The sequence below is a fragment of the Pleurodeles waltl genome, chromosome 7 (genome assembly GCF_031143425.1).
Source record: "Pleurodeles waltl isolate 20211129_DDA chromosome 7, aPleWal1.hap1.20221129, whole genome shotgun sequence".
Taxonomy (NCBI): Eukaryota; Metazoa; Chordata; class Amphibia; order Caudata; family Salamandridae; genus Pleurodeles; species Pleurodeles waltl.
The window spans coordinates 931,157,183-931,178,643 of NC_090446.1; the positions used below are offsets into that span (position 1 = coordinate 931,157,183).

The window sequence follows — 21,461 nt, forward strand, 5'->3', positions numbered from 1 at the left end:
AGGGGGAAATCGGTCTGTAATTGGTGAGCATTGGTGGGTCTGCAGAAGGTTTCTACAGCAATGGGAGGAAAGTTGAATGCTTCCAACCATCTGGGAAGGTCGTAGATGAGATGGAAGCATTCAGAATGAGTGCGAGCATAGTGCTGTTGGGTTGCAGTCCTCTGGAGTAGGTGTGGTAGGGGCGGGGATCAGATGGATTGACTTCATGGTGGCAATGGTTTCTTCAGTGGTGATGATGGGCCATGTTGTTAGCCTTGGTTCTTTGGATAAGATCTGGAGGTGTTTGCCATAGTCTGTCAGGTCTGGTTGTGGGCTGAGGTTGCTGTAAATGGCAATGATTGCACTGCACAAGAACTGAGAGAGATTGTTACAAAAGTCCTGCAAGGGGGTGATCGAGTTGGAGGAGGCTGATGATGAGGTGACATTTTTCACAATGGTGAAGATTTCTTTGCTTGTGCTGGCACTGATGTGGTCTACCAAAGTGGTGCGTTTGGTAATCCGAATCATTTGGTGGTAGTGTCCTGGGGTGAATTTGAACATGCTTCTGTCTGCATTGTCTTCGTTCATTCTTGATTTAAGCTGCAGTTGTTTGCAGTGGTGTTTTGTCAGCCTAAGTTCCTCTGTGTACCAACTGGCCTGGGGTCTGGATCTTGTTGTATGGCTATGTTTGGGGGGGAGCAGGGAGTAGAGGTAGGAGGAGATACAATTGTTGAAATTCTTGATGGCTTTGGGGAGGCTGTTGCTGTGTTTGGGTCGGTGAGTGTGGAGAGCAGTGTTCCAGTCATTGTCAGTGATGATGTTCCAGTTTCGGCAGGCTGGTCTGGTAGTGATGCCTGTGCGTTGGAACAAGGCAAGGATGCTCAACTTGATGAGGGCGTGGTCTGTCTAGGAGACTGGTGTGGGACTGCTGCATCAGAAGTTGGTGAAAATAGGGTCCAGGAGGTGTCTGGTAATGTGGGTAGGTCCCTTTACTCGTTGGGTGAGGCCCGGGTTCAAAGGTCTTCAATGAGTGTTCTTGAATTGGGGTCAGTGTGGTCTTCCATATGGTCACCAAGTAAGATGTAAGTGCTAACACTGAGGGCCACTGGTGCAAGGAAGTCCGTGATGGCCGGTGAAGCTGGTGCGTGGTCCGGGTGGGTCTGTGGATGAGCGTACCTCTTAGGGTGAAGTTGGCTGTGACATGGACTTTAATGACAGGTGTTTCATGTTGGTGGATGTGGTGAGGCTGATGGTGTTCTTATGAATGACGGCAATTCCACCACCGAGCTTGTGAAATCTGTCTTGCCTGGCAATCTTGTAGCTGGAGAGGTAAGGGTGAAGTCAGGTGCCAATAATGGGTTCAGCCAGGTTTCCATGAGGAAAAGTAGGTCTGGGGCACTGTTGTGCAGCAGGTCCCACATCTCTGTGGTGTGTCTGGAGAGTGAGTGTGTAATAAAAAGCATCCAAGTGATGTGTGGGTGGTTGTAGGACTATGCCAGACAGAGAGTGGGGTGTTGGATGCTATCTGTACAGCGATTGTGGTGTGGGTGAGTGCATGAAAACTTGCAGGAAGCTCAGGAGTCTGCTCTCTCATGTTGTGTTGAGCAGCAAGACAGCCGCGTGTGAAGCTGTGGCTGGGTTTGAGGTTGTGGGTGGTCGCAGCATGGTAGCGGTGGGAGGGCCAGGATTTCTGGGACTGGGCCCAGTCCAAGTGCAGATGAACTTGTCTTTGGCATGCCTGAGGAGTACGTCTGTTGCTCATCCATGCTGTAGCAGCCATCCTGAAAAAGAAGAGGAGTGATGTCACTTCCTGTGCATATAGATGATGGAAACTCCAATGATGTCACTTCCTGTGCAGTGGAGACATGGGAAATGCAGTGATGTCACTTTCTGTGCAGATGGGTGGGTCGGTTTGGGCAAGTGGACAGAGTTTAAGGGATAAGCAGGTAGGGAGTCAGGGTTAGGAGTATGTTTTAGGTACGTGCATACCAGGCTACCATAGACTAGTTTGGGGTGGTTGGAGACATTTTGGGGCAGGAGGGGGCTACTTAAGAAGTCATGGAGAATAGCAATGTGTTGGAAGTACTAGCAGCACTGAAGAAGACTGGTTAGACTGCTTAACCCTCTGGTAGCTTGGCGCGAAGGCAGTCACGCTTTACTTAGAGGCAATGTGTAAAGTAGTTATGTACCACTCAAACAGTAATAAAGTAAAAACACAACACAAGAAAAATCCCAGAACAATTTAGTATAACAGAGTTAATTTAAATAAAGACACCACAACAACAGAAATTCAGTCAATAGGATCAGAGATATGAGTTCTTCAAACTTTTAGGAGAAAATGGCACCAAAAGTAACAAAGTGCCATTTGCAGTTATCTAGTAGTGCTGGACCATGGTAAAGTCACAAGCTTAGGCCAACCGCAAAGGACTGTGGTTTCAGATATAGGGACCAGGTTTGTCCCGCTGAAGACAGACCTTCTCACGTCTGCATGAGAAGGTGCTGTTTACATTGGCCGCGGTCACGATCAGCTTGTTGTCGGTACAAGGAGCAGGTCGGGAGACAATGACGGTCACTGATTTGTATTAAGAGCTGGTCATCACTGGTGCTCTGCGTTGGCAGTCAACGTGGGCTGACACTCGAAGTGCAGGTCTTGCTGGAGTTTTGCATTGCCTGTCACTGCAGACCCTTGCAAAAGGCAAGACCTGCTGAAGCAACATATTGGAAGTTGTTTTAGGCGGTCATTCCTTGGCACAAAGAGGTCACTGTCGTTGGGCGGAGCCCAAAAGTCTCTATATTCACCTCGAGCTTAGTAGGAGTACAATGTGATGCCAGCCAAAGTTACAGGATCTTTGGGGCACCTCTAGATCAGGACTCACTCCAGCAGAGGCCAGCAGCAGGGTTCAGGCTGCTGGTGCTGGACCGTTGCAGGGAGGCCTCAGGAAGCCTGCTATGTCCCGGTAGCTCAAACGGCAAGTCAGCGAACTGTCACCTGGAGCCACTACTGGGGAGCCTATGTGCAAGGCAAGCAGGTCCATTGTTCCTTCTTGACATAGCAATACAGTCCTTTTTTTTAAATCTTACCCAGGTCAGGAGTGTTCCACTGAGAGGTTCTGAAGGTGCCACTTTTGTACTTCTTGCTAGCCTTTGTGTGGGGAAAATACCTGACCTACTCTTAAAACTGTTATTGCCAGTTCTTACCCTTTCTCTGAGTTTAGCTCCAAACTGTCAAAGGTTACAAAAGAAGGGCAGGCCTGATGGCAGGTTCCTTTATGAGTGCCACAAGCTAAGTCCTTTGGTGTGTAATCAGGGCAGTGCACAAATGCTCCCCCAGCCATCCTGTCAGGAAAGCCCTTTACCGCCAGACAAGGCCTCCTTTGTTCCCATGTCTGGAAAGAATACACAACTCACAACAGGAGAGCCATTCATAGTCATATGACCCTGACATAAAGGTACATTTGGTTTAGGAAGTGAAATGCCAATTTTCTAAAAGTGGCATTTCCAGACGTGACTTTACCTTTAAAGAAGATTTTATGGTACAGTTTATCTGGAGGGAAGAAACATTTCTCCATCTGTTCCCAAACTGTTATCACTTACTAAGTGTGATTAGGTAACCCAATGTTAGTCCATGGAAAAGTCTTATAACAGCAAAAACTACTTTGGGAGTTTATCACTGTCAGGACATGAAAAGCTTAAGTACACATGTCCTGCTTTCAATACTATGCACCCTGCCCTGTGAGTGGTAAGGGCATACCTAAAAGGTGACTTATTAGAAAGGAAGGTTTATGCCTGCCAAAAGGTTTATTTTGCCCGGTCAAAATAGCAGCATAAAACAGCACTCGAGGCTGCTGTGGCAGGCATGAGACGTGCTACTTTAGGGGGTGGCGCAATTAGTGCTGCAGCTTACTTGTAGCATTTAATATACAGACACTAGGTAAATGTAGGACCATTTACTAGGAAATTATAAGTACATTAAATGCACCTATCAGGTATACACCAATTTTACTCAAAAGGAGAGAGCACAATCATATTACCACTGGTTAGGAGATAAAGTGCACAGAGCTCTAAAAGACAACCAAAATTAGCTCAGAAAGAGGTGGCAAAAATCGGAGGTGACCATGCTTAGAGGGCCAGGTACAACGTGGGTTCGTTTTTTAAGTTGTTTACAGGTTAACAGATTAAGTGGCACAAAAGAAGTTGGTTCAGGATGGAGAAAAAAATATTTGGTGGGGGTATAGTTGTTGAAATCAATGAGGGTTGTGTTTAGGACAGATGGAGGGACAGGTAGAAAGCAAGGTAAAAAATAAGTATCAGTTAGTTTTCTATGTATAGGGTGTATGGTGCTTGTAAAGGCTTTCCATACAATGATGCAAACCGGTCTCATTAAAGCAGCCTTTTCAGGCAATGAAGTTTCAGTATTTAATTGGAAACTGCCATCTTTCTAGAAGACATTTCAAGTAGTCCACTTCAGAATTTGATTCTGCATTGAACTTTTATCTTGTGGCTTATCCCTTTCCATCGCGATTGTAGGGTACGTCATCATGCTTAGAATAGTTTCACGTAATTGGGTGCATGGCTTAAACAAGTAAACTAAATGTCTGTGATCCTTATAGCGTGCCACCTAACCTATATTTTCGTGCAGACTAAGTAAAACAAGAAATATAATTAGGAGCTAAATTGCTGATACGTATTACTTCAACTATTTTTACATTCATTTTCAATAATCGATCAGTGTTATTCACTAATACAGTTAGGGACAAGGGCGTAGGACCCAATTCGATATCAGTTTTTAATTATCAACGAGTCGGAGACCCGGAGGGACCTGGCCCACTTAAAGCCCTTAAGTCTTTCATGCGCAAAATGTGACTTTTACAGTAAAAATCTCGAGCACCTTCACATAACGTTCCCGATACAAAGAACTGGAAATGACGCCAAAGCCATGTTGCATGTAAGTGGGCGCAAGAAAGCAAATCTACTTTGCACCGCCCGCCCTTCATGCGGCACCCACACCCACCGAGTGTCTCCCTCTGGCTGACCGCTTGTAGTCCACCCCTCTGTCCTAAACTGCTTCCTCTCATTCCCTAATACGTCCTTGGCCTCGCTGCAATTGGTCTATTTTCCCGTAGACCCTACCCTGCGGCTAGCTTACCCTCCTAGCCCGTCACATGCTGTGGTTCGTTTGTGCAACAGCTCACTGAAAGGTTTGGGCTTGTCTGCCACATTCGCAACGAACACATTGCACGATGGCTCATGTGGTGCGTAAGGTTAGGTCCTGGGCCCAGTGCCACCTCGGTCCCGGCTGCCTTGCGTCTGGCGTTAGAGCATCATTCTACCGTGACTCGTGCCCGGTCTCGCGACCTCCGAGCCGGGCTCAACACGCCCCTGAATGGTTTGTTCCGCATCTCCTCACACCCTCCCGTGCCGGAGTCACTTCCTAGTCCGAATCCGGGGTGGGCGGAGTAAAGTGGATTCCCTGCCCCTCGTTCCAGCTGGTGTTTGGGGCCGCCCCTTGCTGCCTTCCGGGGTCTGCCCCTTCGGGTTCCCTGGCCTCATGCCCCGCCCCTGGGCGCGTGCCCGCCTGTTGGTTGGGGCCGGCGACGCGCACGGAGTGGTTCGTGGAGTAAAGTTGGGTCTCCAGGTTGAGCCACCTTTTTCCTCACCCCGGCATGAGGCGGCGGCAGAAGCGTCTCCTGCAGGCCGCAGGGCTAGCCTTGACCGTTCTCCTCCTGCTGCCCAGCGTCTACAGGGGGCAGCGCGGGGGGCCGGACACTGTGGCCCCCAGGGGCGCTCCGGGGGTAGCACCAGCCGAGGTAAGAGGAGACCAGCAGAGGATGGATTGTGTGTGTGGTCTGGGGGCAGGTAGGATCAAGCCTTTGAGGGACAGCAGGGAATGTGGGACCTGTATGGCAAGGGCGTCCCAGCGGGACAGCGCTCACCCCTTAAGAAGGGGATCTGGGGCTAGGGTTGGCCATCGATCACACAGGGAGGCGTGAGGTACACCTGTGAAAGGAGAAGGACCCATTAGGGAGTGTGGGCAACTGAAGGGGAATGTATTTTCAGTTCATTTGGAATATTTACGTGACCATAAGATCATGCTTGTTGGGTGCGCTTGACCACATGGGATGGATGCTGCATCTTCTGTCTCAGTCACCTCCATGTCAGGCATTGCTTTTTTTTTTTTTTTAACTGTAGGACGTGTTTGGGCAACTTGTAGTTTCTGTGGCAAAGCCTCGATAAAGGAGTTTAACCATATAATGTATGCCCGACAAGGGTCAGGAGTGCTTCTGTGCTGAACTCCGTTCTGGAACCCTGTACGTGGCTGTACCCTCTTCCACCGTTTGTGATTGGCGCAGTGGGATCCGACTTTTTTTTTTTTTTTTAAGAGTTAGTAATGCATCGGATTCTCAGCAACCCGTATTAAAGCAAGTCAGCGTGCGAATTAAATGGGAAGGTGTTTATTTCAAACACGGAGAGTTAAGTGTGTGTGTGTGTGTGTGTGTGTGTATGTTTTTGCTCTGGCTGGCTGTTGTTTTCTTGTGATTCTGCATCTTCCAGTATATATATATTTATATATATATATATATATATATATATATACATAGATACATACATACATACATACATATCGCAGCAACGGCCTGTATATGAGGTTTAGTACCAGTGTCTGCTTAAGCTGTTTCCAATACTTTAATAAAACCGTAAAAATAGTACAGCACCTTCTTTGCCGTACTTGACTGCACTATATCTCAAAAAACTTGAGCAGACGGGAACCTGTGTCGAATATTTTGGCACTACTTCCTGCAAGTTACAAACCAGTGGGAACATGCTGGCAAATATGAGAGCAGTCGCATTAAGCAAAGGTATTCATCCTGCAAACAAGATAAACATTCGGTTGTATTAATACCTTGTTTGCAGATTACTCGCCCTAGTAGATGAAACTGTTTGCTTTTAAGTAGCCTTCAACGCTTCCCAAACACCTGGTCGATCCCACTGCTGCTACGCATGGCTCTATCCCAGCACTCCTGGCATTTCCTTCTGATTTTAGCCTTTGAGTAAGGCACTTACACCATAGCAGGAACATCGTTTTTGTCGGTCTTTGGCACAGCTATTTGTTAATATTAACAAGCAACGGCAAAGTCAATAGCTGTCTTCGTGAAAGAGCTTTTACCTTCGCTTGTGTCTTTTAAGCCATGTTGCACGGCAGCGTGGATGTGCAGCATGGTTAAAAGTAAAGTTTGAAAAAATCACTGTGACCTGGCCTGTGTTAGGATGGGAGTGGAAGAAGCAACATGGATAGTGGATGGGGGGTTGGAGGGACACAAATAAAGAAACATAGTATTTGCATCACTGCTTAAACAGTGAATGGACAGCAAAAGGACATTTAAGTAGCTAATTGAATCAGTAGTTGGTCCATGCTCCGTACGAAAGAAGAGTAACTGAGGCTGGCATGTACTGGCCAATTAGGAGGCGGCCAAAAAGAGTGACAAGGCACTGAGCGGACTCCAAACCCCTTATTGTAAACAATACCCCTCGCAGCAATAATGGATGCACTGTCGGCAAACAAGACCTAAAGTGTTTGTAAAATCCAGCCATGTGTTAGTTATCCAAAGGTTGGGAAAATATGTTTTTTAAACATACCTTTCTTTTTTCAGCACTTGCAGTGAAACTTGAAAGTATTTTTTTCATGGGTTTTAGCAGTTTCTTTGTTTCTGTTTTTTTGCTAGTGTTAAAACCATTTGCCAGAACGAAAGTATGGTTTTTGTCATTAGAGTAGAATGTTGGATAATATTCCCTTTTGTGTAAAATGCTTGAATTTCAGTCAACAAACCTTTATTTTAAGGTCATATATTACTCTGGTAGCTTATCAATATATATTGTTTTGTGATGTATTACGGTATGCATTTTTAGGTCTGGTGTTAGCCAAAACCTTGTGATATTACTAAAATAATAAATTTAATATACTTCTCGGAGCTTTCAGCCAGCCCATTGCATCATTTGATATGTTGTTGTCATTCATGCTTTTCTTCGTCCCACTACAACATACAGCAGGAGGCAGTGGGTCGGCTCACGTCAGGCTTTGGCTTACTTCACTGTGACTACTCTCATTGTCATTTTACATGAATACATTAGTTCACAAAATAGTTTCCTTCAGTGCTATCGAATACTATATACAAAAATGTGTGCTTTTTTGAGACTTATAAATATTTTTGCGTCTAGCCAATGTTATTTGTATATGTTGGTGAGAGACCAGCATCCCCTTCAAACAATGAAGTTTTGCAAAAACCCTGGTAAAATAAGAATTGAAAAAGCAAAACATTTCACAACCAGTACCAGGTCTATTGATTTTGCCAGTGCTTGTTTTGTTTGTACCATCAAATAAAACAAGTCAAACTTCAGATTTATTATTGCAAGAAAAATTGACCTGAGTGCGGAACTGCCAGTAGAAAATAAAATAATCTCGCAAAGCCTAATAAACTGCAGTGCCAACAGTACTACAGAAATTACGTTCTCTTGTTATGACATTTATGTTTTCTAGAGTCCATCTGCTGTTTCTGATGACATTTTAGATGTATTAATTGAACTATATGAAATATTATGGATTTTTCTGCAGTATTGTAATAAGCTATTGTTTATACCTTCCTCCTTTGTTAGTTTGTATTAATATTGTCACGAGGAGGGCTGAAATGAGTTATACAGATACACCTTTATGCTAGTTTTTGTATGTAGCTTAACATTGGTCATTTGGTTGTAAAACCTCCTTCATGCTAATGGTATCGAAGGTCGTACCCCAATAAAATATTATTTCTAAATAAAAATGATCTATGATGGCAAATGTGAGAAATAATGGAGAAAATCGTAACATCGTCTGGAGATATAACCAATAAGTACTTTTTGATGCTTGTTTTGTTTATTTTGTGGCTTGTTTCTGGAGAATCTCTTTCACAAGATGTTATGGAACTGTGCAATCCTGTGGGAGATCAGCAAGACTGATGTATCCTGTGCTGTCCACAGTTGTGAACGTTTTTAATATGAGAGTGCATTGAGGTGTCCGTGGGTGCAGGGTGCTATCCACAGTTGTGTAGTCTGATGGCAAAATAGCCTATCTATTCAGTTTACCTCAGAGTTTGTCTTCTTTTCTAGTTATTTTGCGGATTAATCTTAAGCATAACAAAGTCGAGCAAAATTCATTTTTTTTTTTTTCAGTTCCCGACGATCAATTTAATCCCTTCTAATGCCTCCCCATGGCTGACCTTGGTTTTGCTGAATTGCATTAATGACTGAATGTCCTTAAAACATTGAAAGAAAATTATCAATACATTTATGGCAGCAATACAACAGTGGTGACACTGGTCATCTTTCCTTAAAGTATTTTTTTATTTTTTTTTGGTGACTCTTTAGAAACGTAAATTGTGATGCAGCTAAATAATCTATATTAACATGAGACTGATTTTGTGCAAATTATCACATGGCAAGCTTACACCCTATTGTCAGTCCAGTTCACGCCTGCCCGTAGAACATTACTGATTTACGTATGATAGTTGTGGGCTTATGTCGCTACATAGCTGTATTATCATTTGTAAATTCATTATACTTTAGACGTTTCTGAAGTGCAAAACTAGCTGCTAAAGTATTGGAACTCTGTACAAGGATCATAAGTGAGTTATGTACAGTACACTTATGGGTTTTGCGAGAGGCTGAAATATGTGTTTGTCTTTGTGCACTCGATATTCACCTAATATGAATACAAGAGCAGTGGGGTGCAAGAGATTCTTCCGCCTTTGGGAGCCTCTGGCTGCCTGCAGAGTTGTTGCAGGATGTGGGCCATTGTATGTGGATGCATCAGACAGTCCACGCCCTATATCCCTCTCGTTCGCCTTCATTGGTGCCATGTGCTGGCTGTAGTTTAAGATACAATTGTGTAGCGAGGAGATCCACTCTGGTTCACTTCTGCTTACATCTCTATCCTTTTTGGGTCTAGCGCACCAGTGGTGATTTAAGGTCAATTGGGGAAGTAGGGGTACCCACTCCAGAACTCTGGTTAACTCCTGCATTAATACTATGCTAGTCTGCACTTTTGGGCTGTAGGTTCCATTTAGGCACAGCCCCTTTTTTGTACCTGGAAGCCATCACCTTCTGGAGGTAGCACCTCTTGCAGAGACGATTCCCTCTGCACCACACAGGAGATCGCTGTCTCCACCGCCCCACACTGTTCATCAAGCCAAATGGCAGTGCTTGGGAAGACAAAATCATCAGGCATCCACTAAAAAGAACCCTTTCTCCATTTTACCACATATTATTGTCCAATATGAAACCATATGTTCAGGAATGCCAGCAATACACCTTGCCAGTCTTGGGAGGCCAGCCCTCAGCCTCCATCTTGTCACACTTTACCAGTGGTACTCCAAAATGGATCCCATTGACTTCACACTCTAACACTTGTATTCAAAAGGGAGTCACTTTACCAGTCACCATGCATACTCTCTGTGCAAGCACCATTCACTCAAGGTATGTCAGCAGGGTCTGAGCACACCATGGGAACAGAAATGTACATGTGTGGGCAATAGGCATCTCATTCTTCAAGGACAGTAAGAAGGCCTGTTGTCTAATATCGAACAGAAAACTGCTTCAGCCACCACTCAATGATTATGCCCCAGTGCACAGGAAATAGTCCAGTTTCTTAGGAAAGCAATTACATTTTTGATTACTTCAGTGCGACCCCTCCCCCCCCCAACCCCATAAGTGTGATGAGTATGCCCAGGCATGGGTTTCATGCTCACTGTGTCACTAAAACAAAGCTGCATATGCCACCTGAGCATGCCCTTAAAGACATTGACTCTATGTTGTAGACCAAGGAAGGATTTATCAGTACCCAGTCTGCTTCTGTCAGTTCTAGATCAAGATCATCTGACCATTTTTTGGTGTGAGTGTGGTCTGATAAGGGGGTGGGTTCATCCAGTGCCCTATAGAGTCTCTGGATAGCATCTTGGTTGCATCTCTGTCAGAGAACATGTCTTTGTGGTCTCTCTTGACCTCCAGCACCTGGACTCCCCCGGCTGATGAATCCAGTGTAGAAACTGTGTCATCCTGTACAAATCCTTTGGACGAAGCAGTAAATCATTAACACACTGGTCTCTAGACATAGGGGTGCCATTATTATACAGTTGGCCCAGGCAGAGGGTCTTGTCTCCTGCCCATAAGTATCCCCTATTGGTAATTCGGGCATATTATAGAAGAGCCTAACTGTGCTGACACCCATGTCCTTTTTGACTTGTCTCACAGGTCACAGTTTAACATGTAGAAACCAGTGGCGAACGTGTACCACTTTAAGTATCTGGAGCATAACTTGGGGAGAAACGAGCAGAACATTTACCCTGACCTGCTCCAAAGAAGTGGCAAAGGGGCCTCGCAGGACTGGTTACCAGTCTTTATTTTTGTCCTGAACAGAACTGGCTTCACAGATAAATAAACAATCTAAAACATCCTCTGTAAAAGATATTCAGAGATCTCAAAATCTTGACAAAAGGAATGGGAATGCATGCCAGAATCTATCTGAAGCTCAAGAAATGGAAAACGTCCCCAGAGCAGAGCAATTCTCAGACGTTGGCCATGGAAGGGGACATCAACTGTTGATACAAGAGTGAAGTCAAGAAGGGATCCTTGCACCAGCATCTAGCAAAAGCTATATCTGAACTAGACCACAAGTTGCAAAACGCAGAGTCCGAACCCTTTCAAGTTGAGGCGGTTATCCCATGAACAAGATGAACTGTCAGAGAGGGTGGCTGCCTTCGAATCTCAACATATTAATATGACGCAAAGGCCTAAAGAAGACTAGAATTGCTCATGCTGAAAGAATATTAGGCCACTTGAAAGTAATCCTGAAATCTCTGAATTGGAGTCAAAATAATATGTTAAGGCATTTCCCTAATACGTCCTGTCAGAAAATGAGAATATTGCTAATGAACTAAATGCGGAAACTTAGGGCCAGATGTAGGAAGGCATTAGCGCCTCGCAAATGGAGAAAAACGCAGTTTACGAGGCGCTAATGCCCTCACGCAATGCAGAAACACATATTGCGAGTCGGTACCGACTCGCAAAATGTGTTTCAGACTCGCAAATAGGAAGGGGTGTTCCCTACCTATTTGCGAGTCGCACCACTATGTAGAGTTGCTTTGTGACCCCGAAAGCGGTCGCAAATCAACCCGCATTTACCATCCACTTGAAGTGGATGGTAACGCATTCCCAAACGGGAAGGGGTCCCTATGGGACCCCTTCCCCTTTGTGAATGCTCACAATAATATTTTTTCAGAGCAGGCAGTGGTCCTATGGACCACTGCCTACTCTGAAAAAAACCGAAACGAAAACGTTTCGGTATTTTTTTTATATTTGCAGCTCGTTTTCCTTTAAGGAAAACGGGCTGCAAATAGAGAAAAAAAACTGCTTTATTCAAAAGCAGTCACGGACATGGTGGTCTGCTGTCTCCAGCAGGCCACCATCTCCGTGAGTGCCTAGACTCGCTATGGGGTCGCAAACTGCGACCCACCTCATAAAGATTTATGAGGTGGGTCTTTGTGACCCCATAGCGAGTCCCAGAGGGTGTCTGAGACACCTTTCTGCATTCCCTTTTGCGAGTTGCAAATTGCGAGTCGCTGGGACTCGCAATTTGCAACTCGCAAAAGGGAACCTTCCTACATCCGGCCCTTAGTCCTTTTGGTGTTCCAGGTGCAATAAAAGCCTGAGTTTGATGTTCTCAGATCGATGCATGTCTTCAATCTTAAAGATACCATCTTAGCACCGGCAAGGACAAATTAAACTATTTAATTCCAATGAGATACCATTTCAGTATTTCAAGGTGCCTCCTCTGTGAGGCTAATGAGGAGGAGTGACTTTAGTGATGTTACATCAGCTTGAGACTGAATTCGACTATATCATTGTGGATTCCCAGTCCGCCTCATGTTCCTTTTTGAAGGCAAAGCACTTGTGGTGCACAACATCGAAGATCATGTTGCAACAGTGGAAGACAGGGCAGTAGACTCTAAATGCCCTAATCGATCAGAAAGTGGAAACAAGGTGGCACACAGACTAAGCATGAGGGAGGGAATGGAAGCTTGACCTGTCCTGTTTGAAGGAGTCTTTTTTTCTTCTATGTCCTATACGAAAAGGTGTAGCTGAATCCAAAGGTGCTGTGTGTTTGGTTTTTGGCTTCCGCTTTTAATTACGATCTGTAGAGTGCTTAAAAAATATTCCAATTTATGTACTATATTTCTGTGAGTTAGCACGCTACTCTGGAACCCAAAAGGATTACTGGTGGATTAGTATAGGAAAATAAGAGTTCATTTGAGTGGTAGACTTGAATCTGTTAGTTGTATCGAATGGAATAATGGAGGTATAGAAAAGGGAAGAATCTAGAAAGTGTTAACTGGGTGATCATTGTAGTAAGATGAGGTTTGGGATAAGTAAAAAGGAGAGACGGAGGAGGAAAGAGTCTGTAGAAAGGGATTAGGGAGATCATAACAGTAAAATTAGGTTTAGGATGGGTTAAGGAGAGATACATGAGGGAAGAATTTAGTATGGTTGTTTGGGAGATCACAGTAGTAAACTGAGATTTTGAGGTGAGCCAGGAGGGCGTAGTCTAGGAAGGGTTATTTTGGAGATCATAGTTGTAGAATGAGGCTTTGGAAGAGTCAGAGAGTGGAGATACAGAACAGATAAAGGGAGGTATAGGGTGAAACAAAGTAGTGCACTGGAGAGAGTGAATTCTTTTCTCTTGTGCAGTAGGAGTAAAGTGATATATAGATACATGATTACATAGAGAGGGAAGATATGTATAAGGAAGATAATGTATTGAGATATAAAGTTGAATAAACACAGACCTTCAAGTGTTACAGTATTTGAAGCTAATTATTATTTATTTTTTATATAACTCGATATTCATTATATGTTTTCAATATTTCTATAGTGAAATGCTTGTAGATAAATAGTTACGAAATTTACCTATTGTGCTAGATAAATAAAACAGAAACTCATAAGCATCTGATCAAACAACTTATATAGGAACCATGCACTGACTTATAAACATGTTAAGCATAACATTTTATTTATATATATATATATATATATATATATATATACACACATGTGCGTGTGTATTTTTAACTCTGTTATGTATACATTTGTTAAGCAGGCCTAAAGAGTGTATGTGTGTGTATGTGTATATATATAAAATAAACAACATACTTAGTATACCTATTTATTCAAAGAAATACATATCTAGACATACATATCAAATTATAAATGTTTATATTCACAGGGATATGCTGTATATTGCAGTTTGAGTATGGTGGGTATGTAGGAAACGGCCAACTCTTGAGTAGTCTTCTGAAGATAAAATAGTTATCCGTGGATCTTGTATTTGGGAGCAATGAATTCCACCTATTGTCTTTTTCTTGTATGGTGGGGTTTTGAGGCGAGGTGGCAATCTTGAACGGAGGTTCCTTTGCTAAATGTTTTTGATGGCTTTATTCCTGATGAAAAGCGGTCCTGTTCCATGTGCTAGTATACATCCAGTTGCTCCTCTGATGACGGGTATTGCAATCATATGGTTGGGCTCCGACAAAATCCGAAATTAAGCCTTTTAGGCGACGAAAACATTTCTGACATTGTCTCCATGCCTAAACACATTACTCCAGCTGGAGCCCTCAGAGCAAGGTGTAGGCCTCCAGAATTGCACACAGTAGTGGAAAAGAGGTTCTAGAACTGAACATAGGATCCAACACAAGGCCCCCATAAATGAACACCATAAACCATAGTATTCAGCAGGCCCCATAAGTCTTCCAAAACTGAGCACTGCTCTTTGAGGACTTCTGAGTCGGAGTTCTCCATGTGAGTACTTCATGTAGGAACTTAGTACTCTAGATTTGGTCTTTGACCTGGGCATAATACTTATGAGACCCCCTAACACTAGGCACAGTATTCCAAAAGTGGTCTGTTTCTCAGAAAACAATGTTATTGACGCAGAATGTCCGGCTGGTTACTGCCATCTAAGGTGAATCATCCAGAATTGGAGCCAACACTCAAGATACAATCTACATTTCACGTCACCATCCTGCAAATAAAGACCCAAGAACTATGCACAGTATACCAACAGAAGACTCTACACATATCTGCTACTTCCAACTGGAGGCTTAAAACCACCCATGACACTGCAATTAAAGTCTTACAACTAAGCATGTCGTTCCAACAAGGGCCTCCCCGATGCTCCAGATGAGATATAACTTCAAAGCCTTTGAAAGTGCTCATAATATTCCATGCGAGTTCTCCAGAAGTGGAGAAATACCTCAGATTTTTGTCTCCGTATGCTTACATAATGTTTCTAAAGCAAGGTTACAGAGGGCCCGGTTGTAATATGTTCTACATAGATATCATTTAACTATCATAAACAATGTTTGAGGATTTTCTCACATTCTTCCTGTAGTCCAAGATACTAGGACTTTTTTCCCTCCATGTTTTGGAGGTCCATTTTTAAGTCGGTGAATGAATAAAATGTGCAGTGCGGTATAAAAGATGGTTGCGAACAGTGCCCATGCTCTTTAACATAAATTAAGCATTTCCAAATGTGGCACTCGTATTTATTTATCCAACGTGTGTGTACAGACAGCTCACAGGGATAGCATGCAAGAACATTGCTAACAAGTAAATAGCGTTGCATTTAAACATCAGATTGGCGTTTGTTCTTTCCTGATAGTAAAACACATTTCTGTAGTATAAGAAAATAAGACTGTAATCTGAGATGGTTATTTATTTTCTTAGATTTCTCAATTATCCTCTTTAAAATGTGCGTAGTGAAGCATAAAGCACAAATATATGTCACTAGAAATATTTGAAAAGTAATTGCTCTAAACCGTCAAGAAGTATCAGGCATAAACTAATAAGTGAAATACTCCTGCTCCAAAATACCATTTTCTCTTTTTAAGATGCTCGTGCCGAAATTTGAGAAACTCGGACAGTTATTTTGGTAAATAATAGCATTGATCTGCTTGATTTGTAGTGTTCCCCATCATAATCAAGTACAGTGCAAAGTTGTGGAAAATTTATGACATAAGAATTTTTAGAAAAAGAAGTGGATGTCTTTACGTTTGCTGGGTTATATAAAATGTAATAATGAGGAGCACAGTAGAGGTCTGTGGGAACAGCAAATTAAAATACAAGAGGATCAAAGGATGATGATGATAATATGGATCAGTGGAGCTGAGGACTAAGTAGCCAGTGGAACAGCAGTTGAATTGTCGGTACAGCTTTTCCCAGGATATGCGGGTGCTGCCGCTGTGTTCTGTGCTCTCTCTTTCTTCCTTTTTATGTCATTGCCGCTGAGGAAGCGTGCAGGAAGTATGACCACCGGCTGCTGTGCAAATATGGGGATCCAGACTTCCTCAAACGCTGCTGATGCGACCTGCACTATTTCTGTCTTTCCGATATGGCCTGTCCGCAATGTAGCTATGAGAGGAGCAGTTGGTTGTTTGTGCTTTCCACATGGACTTCCGGTTGCTGTTGATGTACCCTGCACTTTCGCCCCTTTTCCAGAACGACCTTTCAGCTACCCTTTTTGTGGATGCGCTGTGTCTTCAGAGAGCAACTGATGCCATTAATCAATTATCCAAATGTTGGTGTCACCTGGTCGCTTTGTACCGATGTCTTCTAATAGCAGAATCGATGTGAGCATTACACAGTCGAAAGTACTAACAGTTTTGCCGTATGGGAAGTATGAGGAGTTGGGTTGTTTTCCCTATTGTTTAGAGCCAGTTTCAGTCTGGGAAAACCCATATTTTATCCCAGAAGCAAATAACAGCATTGTCAGCCCAAAACAAAGTTGCTGCAAGAACAAACCGTTTTCACCCATAATTACATCAGATGATATTTCAGCATGGCCCAAGAACCTAGCTGCACACTTTAGGAGGAAGGGGGTGGGCGGGAAGCGCATGCTCACACTCACACACACTCATTCTTTCACACACAGACACGCATATCCATTAACAACACTCATAACATTCAAACATGCACGCACACACCAAACATTCATTTTAAAACATCACACACACTCTTACCTTCAACCTCGAGGTCCCAGGAGGGTTAAGACTGCAGGTCAGCCAATGAGGGAAGGCAGCAGTCACAGCCTTGTCACAGAGAGGGATGGGGTCAGTGAGACTGCTGACCCCACCCCACTCTGTGATGAAGTGTCACTGATTGACACTCGCCCTGGACACTTCAAGGCTTAAACCTGAAGCCCCCAGGGCGAGTGTCAATGGGTGACGCTTTCCTTGTCACCCAGGGGAGGGCCTCGAGGCACCTTTGCTGAGCTGAGGAGGTCACGCCCATAGGAGCTGTGACCTCCCCAGCCCAGAAAAGTTCAGCCCAGGCAGCCAGGAGTCTGCGCAAATCGCGCATGTCTCACTCCTGGCTGTCTGAGCTGAAAATGAAGAGTGTCTGTCAGGCTGACCTTTGTTCAGCCTGACAGACACTCTTCATGAGGGGCAAAAGGTGGGGGGGGCGTGGCCCCTCTGCCCTAAAGGACGGACCGCGCCTGTTTATGATGCGTTTTGGGGCACTATATAGCCATTTTAAGCAACAGATGTGCATCATTCTATGCCAGCATTTGAGTTAAGTGCTGTTTCAGGAACTGGTGAATATGCACGGCTTTAGGTCATCCTGTACTGGACCACTTACACTGGATGCTTGCAGATTGTATCTTTAATTCTTGGACTTGGCAAGAATTCAGGTCAATATCCTTCTCTTTGCTGTTCCCCCAGTTATTTTTTTATGCCATTATTGATTCTCAAGCCAGGGTGATTTCTGCCAAAGGAGCTTTTTAAATGCTTAAATGAACCGAGTGTTCCAAAAGCCAGGCAGCTCACCCTCTCTCAGCTGAGTGGCGATTGCTTAATAATTTGTTTTTCAGTTGCATTTAAGCTTTTGCCTTTTAAAGACTATGGGCCTGATTCTAACTTTGGAGGACGGTGTTAAACCGTCCCAAAAGTGGCGGATATACCACCTACCGTATTACGAGTCCATTATATCCTATGGAACTCGTAATACGGTAGGTGGTATATCCGCCACTTTTGGGACGGTTTAACACCGTCCTCCAAAGTTAGAATCAGGCCCTATGTATTAGTTACATCGTTCTTTTCTCTTTTTAAGTGGTGTATTAATTTTTCCTAACCCAGAGTACATTGTTTCTGGTGGTTAGCTCATAGTTTAAGGTTTTTGCTAATGCTTTTTTAGGGCTTTGTCCCCACAGACTGGCCTCCTTACAATTGTCTAACCCTTAGCATTAAGCCTTCCCTTTGATTGCGTGAAGGAGATTATAACTTATAATCATAAGCAATTTAATTGTAAGACCAGTGTTATTTATGAAAAAAGGGATTCAGACCTTGAAACATTGATTCTCTTGGGGATTACTCCCTGCTCAGAAGAACCTCAGATTTCCACCTGTAACCTCATTTAACTCCGCTCTCTGGATGTAGGAGTACTCTTAGCCTGAATTTAGTGGTGTCAAATCCTGCCAATCATTATGGTACACATTTTATAGCTGAAAATATTGTGATGCCGCAAGACTAATAAATATAACCGCTATTCATGGAGTTATTCTGAAAGCCACCTGTTGCAAAAGAGAATATGACTGTGTAACATTCCTCAGGAGAACAGTCTCTTTTACCTCTATGTAAAGACATGTTGCATACTTTAGCCTCCCTGTGCCTAACTAAAGTTCTTCTTAGTTCTACCTTTCACTGTGAGGTCGACTCCCAATTCAGTTTGCTGTCTTTGTGTTTCAGGAGTTTTGTGCTGGCTTGTTTTATTCTTCCTCGCTACTAACCATGAAGACTTTTCTCAGGAAGAGGATCCCATGCTTTTAGTTTCATGGAGGTCAAAGGTTGAGCTTAGAATAGAAACTTTAAGGAATGTTGACTGGTAATTTGACTTTGAACTAGTAGACTGGGACACCCTTTACCATTTTTGTGCATTGTGACTTGACTCGACCCCTGGATATCCTCCACAATGGTTTTGTTGCCTTTCCCCAGCAGAGTGATAGACTAGGAATACCCAAAGAAGAGTACCACCACTCATATGCCCTGTTCTGTTGAGATTGTTCACTCTGATTGCATAACGGTTTAAACCATAGCTTATGTTTCTTGAGGATTTGCTGTTTGAAAGTCTGATAGGACCCTAAACTAGTTCTTACTTCCAGTAGCCAGTGGGAATCACAGGGTGCCTAAAGTCTTATGAGTGCCAGTGTCGCAGAAAAAGTTTTAGCTGTGACTAATATTAGTGAGATAGACACCCCCTTAGGCTTTGTCTTTGTGGAACAACTTCCTATGGTGGTTAATATCTTTCCATGGAAATGACTTCTGTGTTGGTAAAGTATATTAGTAACATAATTTGTAATAAGGTCTTTCCACCCCACACTGCAAACTGTCCAGTGGCAATTTATCACTGACAACTGTATCTCTTGTGGCCCCGTTAACTGGCCACTGGTGATTTAATTTTCAGACCAGTTTTGTTAACACTCAGTCTTATGGTTTGCAAAGCCAAATTAATTTTGAATGGTGTGAGATTGGCCCCTTAAAAAACGATCACTGCGTTCACCACTGGGGGGGGGGGTTTCTGCTTTCCTTAGGGCCTGTAGAAACAAGACGAATACTAGGAGTGGTCTATGTTATACATATCTAACATTCTACGTGAGAGCTAGACTCAGTGGAGGAATATTACCAGTAGTTAAAGGATGAGACCTGAAGATTTCCAGAGAATCTGGCGCACAGGATAATATTGTCCATGCTAATGTTATCTTCAGTATAGTACCCCCATATGTTTAGGCGCTTTAAAATGGGATGCTTAAACGAAAGACAAACCTGCTGCCCATTCATTCTGATAATAATACATCTAGTATGAAACGGGGCATGTAGGTAGGCATCCTCCGGACTCATTTCTGGTTGTAGTTCCGTCCCAGAAGTTGGGAGGAAATAACAGTTACTCGCTGTAAAACTCTACAGTAAAAAAACGACTGCCCCATGTCGAGGTGAAAAGGCCGGGAAGTCAGTTCCTTATTCTATTTTTCTCCGACAAGCCGGATTAGAACTTGAAGGTTTGCTTAGGAGCTTTTACACTGACATTTCATACTGACATACTGTTTGCTGCATATATATTCTGCACTTTTATTGGCTGTCTGACACACTACAATCCTGAAGGTTGGCTGAACTTGTTATCTGAAAAATGGTACTCTGTACCTACCAATGGCTCTTTCATACAATCTGGATCATATCTGTAATTTGTTTAGCCTACTGCAGTCCTCCATTGTATGTGACATAGCTTTCCTGTTTAAGCTTTGTTGCATCGGTATGTGCCACATTTCGCACCATTGTTGCAAGTCGCATCTTGGCGGCTCCGGTTTGTCGTGCTATATCACAACCACCAACTGGAGGGAGAATGTCAGCTCCCTTAAAGCTAATGGTTGCACATTGATAATGCGAACTGTCTTCAGAGTAAATCCAGCCTCCAACAACAGGCAAGGTTTTTTTTTAATGAGCCTTACAAGATGACCAGTATTAAAAGAGGCGGGGATCATAAAAGAGAGTTTGTGTTCCCTCAGATAACTTTGTTCGAGATTTGTTTCCCATTACCTTGCACGCATTTTCTGCTAATTCTACTTAGAACTGAGACGGACAGGCCTCAGAACCCTTCCCCATATCCTAGATACTTTATATAGAGTGAGTGTGAAAAAGAGGTAAAGGGGTCGAATGATTTAGAAAAATTGTGTCAGAGACACTCTGAGCAGCTCCTAGTAATTGTCTGGAAAAATGAAGTTCTGGATTAATTTAAATGGTTAAAAAGTCGTTATAACTTGAATTTCCCCGTGGTTTGCACTTTTGAGTTGGATAAACTAGATAACTTGGAAGCAGTTATTGTGAAGAGGAGTGACAAAGTTGCTTCACAGCAGTGAATTGCAACAAAGATTAGGGGGCATCTCCAATCTGTTCCAAAGGTTGGCAGAGCAAAACTCTTCCGAAGTTTGTTGAATTTGCACACATTTTTACTCTGGCTATGGAAAAGGAAGATAGAAGAAAAACTAGGCTAATATGTTTACACATACAACATGTACAAGCACAGACCAGACAGAGTGAAGCAGAGAGCAACAGTTTGGATTACCTGACAATGGCAGGGGACAGAAGAGCTAGAGGAAGGGAAAGGGGAGTTTACTTGCCACCCCAGAGTTTGTGGTATAATTGTGGCCAGTTTAGTAAGTGGAATAAGTAGGGTCTTGCTAGGTCTGGCAATCAGGCTCTCATCAACGTTTAACCGTAGGGTCATCATCCTGGGAGTGTGCAGTTTCATGTGCCATTCTCTGCGAGTCCCTCCAATGCATCCCCATCACACGCACCAGCCACTTAACCAGTCACAGAACCTTCAGTCACAAGTGGGTTTTCCCATAATAGGACAGC

The 21,461-nt window shown here is 43.5% G+C and overlaps 1 protein-coding gene across 1 annotated transcript in view; it reads left to right on the plus strand.

Annotated features, from left to right (window-relative positions):
- The first annotated feature begins 5,123 nt into the window (after nucleotides 1–5,123).
- The window catches only part of GALNT10 (polypeptide N-acetylgalactosaminyltransferase 10), a 395,118-nt gene continuing 378,780 nt past the window's right edge, over nucleotides 5,124–21,461 (plus strand). The window contains exon 1 of the mRNA XM_069199610.1: nucleotides 5,124–5,786. Within this exon, the coding sequence (XP_069055711.1) occupies nucleotides 5,643–5,786 (144 nt within the window). The 5' untranslated portion in view covers nucleotides 5,124–5,642. The remainder of the gene's footprint in view (nucleotides 5,787–21,461) is intronic.